This window comes from Rhincodon typus, chromosome 4 (genome assembly GCF_021869965.1).
Source record: "Rhincodon typus isolate 14 chromosome 4, sRhiTyp1.1, whole genome shotgun sequence".
Lineage (NCBI taxonomy): Eukaryota > Metazoa > Chordata > Chondrichthyes > Orectolobiformes > Rhincodontidae > Rhincodon > Rhincodon typus.
Genome location: NC_063335.1, coordinates 81889305 through 81892329, shown reverse-complemented (window position 1 = coordinate 81892329; position 3025 = coordinate 81889305). Strand labels below are relative to the sequence as shown.

The window sequence follows — 3025 nt, the reverse complement described above, 5'->3', positions numbered from 1 at the left end:
CCTGGGTGGCATGGGCAAGTTGGGCTGAAGGGCCTGTTTCCATGCTGTAGACCTCTACGCCTGTGTAAGAGCAGGGAGGGAACAAGTTGTGAGAGAGGTAGCAGAGAGAGGATGGTGGAATTTACCCTAGCAGAGTGTCGAAGGTCATTAACTGACTGTAACATTGCTGCATCTGTCTCCAGACCAATTGACAGATGGAATTCAATCTGAATAAGTGCAAGATGATGCACTTAGGCAGAATAAGCAATGCAAGAAAATATATGATGAATGGTAGGATCCTGGGAAGCATTGAGGATCAGATGGACCTTTGTGTACATGTCCACCAGTTCATTAATGTAGAAGGTCAGGTAGATAAAGCTGTTAAGAAGGTAAATGGGATACTTGCCTTTATTGACTGAGGCACAGAGTTTAAGAGCAAGGTGGAAATTCTGGAAATGTAAAAAAAAGTTAGTTAAGTCACAGCTAGAGTTTTGTGTGCAGTTCTGGAATGCACACAATGGGAGAGATGTGATTTCATTGGAGAAAGTACAGACAACATTTACTGGAATGTTGCCTTGGCTGGAGAAGTTTTAGTTATGAAGAGAGATTGAATAAACAGGGGTTGTTTTCCTTAGAGCAGAGGAGATTGAGAGGGGACATGGGAAGAGAGTAGGCCATTCAGCCCCTCATGCCTGTTCTGCCATTCAGAGAGATTATGGTTGAACTCTGGCATAACTTCATATCGCTGCCTTTGGCCCATATTCCTCAATACCTTTGCTTAACAAAATATTGTCCATCTCAGATTTAAAATTAATAACTGATCCAGCATCCATTGCCATTTCTAGAAGAGAATTCCAAACATCTACCACCCTTTGTGTACAGAAGTGCTTCCTATCATTGCTTCAGAATGGTCTGACCCTAATTCTCAGGCTATGCCTCCTACAGTCAAAGTCATACAGATATACAGCACAGAGACAGACCCTTCAGTTCAACTTGTCCATGCTACCAGGTATCCTAAATAAATCTAGTCCTTTCTGCCAGCATGTGGCCCATATCTCTCTAAACCCTTCCTATTCATATATCCATTCAGATGTCTTTTCAATGTTGTAATTGTACCAGTCTCCACCACTTCCTCTGGCAGTTCATTCCATACATGCACCAACCTCTGCGTAAAAAAAGTTGCCCCTTAAGTCCCTTTTAAATCTTTCCCCTCTCACCTTAAACCTATTCCCTCTAGTTTTGGACTCCCCCACCCCTGGGAAAAGACCTTATCTATTTACCCTATCCATGCGCCTCATGATTTTATAAACATCTATAAGGTCACTCCTCAGCCTCCAACACTCCAGGGAAAATAGCCTCAGTCTATTTAGCTTCTCCCCCACCCCTCCCAGTTCTACTATCCTCAACCAGTGGAAATCATTTATCTGCCTTGTTTTTTCCTGTTAATATCTTGAAGACTTCAATCAGATCATCCCTTAATCTTCTAGATTCCAGAGAAAACAAGACTAATTTGAAATAATCTCTCCTCATAACTTAACCACTGAAGTCTAGGTATCATTCTTGTAAATCTTCTTTGTATTCCTTTCCTATGATGTGGTGTCTATATCTATTCAGTCTAAGTGAGATCCAACCAAATTTTTGTATAACTGCAACGTCTGCATTCTTATACTCTAGTCTTCTAGATATAAAGACCAGCATTCATGTTTGTGGAATTTTATACACCTGAACTGCAGTTCTCTTTGGGCATACAATGTAGAATGTATCCTGATCCACCCTTTTTCAATCCAAAATAGATAATATCACTCTTACTTACACTGAACTCCATCTACCATAGTTTACTCATTCACTGAGACTCACAAATTCCTTTTAATTTTATGCTGTCATCTACAAGACAGGCAGGAAGGAACTTTTCCTCTTGATGGAGGGATCAGTGACTAGAAGGCACAGATTTAAGGTACGGGAAAGAAAGTTTAGGGGGGAAGTGAGGACACTTTTTTTCCACTCGGGATGCTGGGAACTCACTGCCTGTAAGGGTGGTAGAGGCAAAAACCCTTCTAACATTTAAGTAGTACTTGCAATGCCAAGATATACAAGGTTATGTGCCAAGTGCTAGAAAATGGAATTAGAATAGTTAGGTCATTATTTTTGACCAGCACAGACTTAGTGGGCCAAAAGGCCTTTTTCTGTGCTGTAGATCTCTGTGCCTATGACTGTGGTCACTGAACTAACATGGATAATTGCTTCAGACCAGGGTGACAGTGTCTGATCCTGTGGTCCCCTTCATTGGTCCTGGGGAAAGAGGATGGCCCATATCTCCATTATCTGACCATCCGTAACTCTGCTCCTCAGCTGTGTCATTTGGAATTGCAGAAAAGACCATTCCTAGTTGGAATGATGTGACCATTGGGATTTAAGTACGGCCTCCCCTAAGAGTGAAAATTGGAAGATCACAGCACCAGTGAACACCTCTGCAGTGAGTCACCAAGACTTTTGGAAGATATCCCTCATTGAAACTCACCAAAATATACTACAATAAAATACTGGGAGCTAGGGTGGCGTGGGGGTAGGAGATTGTGAAGGTGGAGGTGAAGCAGGAATTAGCTTTCTGTTTGTCTTTACTCAATTGCTGCTTAACCTAGAGCATCTTTCCAATATTTAACTTAGTTAAAAATTTTATGGATTGCATTATTTTGATTTTTTTAATTAAATGAAGCATTTTGAGATAATTCCACCTGGATACACAAAAAGAATATTAAACGTATGGGTGTTTCCACTGCCATAACAAAATACATTGGTTCATGTTCTACACAGTGTCTGTATTTAAATATGCATGATTTAAACCACATCTCCATGATGATCATACCATCAGCTGCCTAGCCGCTAAGTTCTGGGAGTTCCCTCCCCAAACCTGTGTCTTTCTAACTTTTGAATCAGAGATAGTAGGAACTGCAGATGCTGGAGAATCCGAGACAACAAGGTGCAGGGCTGGATGAACACAGCAGGCCAAGCAGCATCATAGGAGCAGAGAGGCTGACGTTTCGGGCCT

The 3025-nt window shown here is 41.5% G+C and overlaps 1 protein-coding gene across 1 annotated transcript in view; it reads left to right on the top strand.

The window, feature by feature from the left end:
- The first annotated feature begins 221 nt into the window (after positions 1-221).
- Positions 222-3025, top strand: part of nbn (nibrin) — a 57035-nt gene continuing 54231 nt past the window's right edge. The window contains exon 1 of the mRNA XM_048596145.1: positions 222-342. Coding sequence (XP_048452102.1) covers positions 222-342 — 121 coding nt within the window. The remainder of the gene's footprint in view (positions 343-3025) is intronic.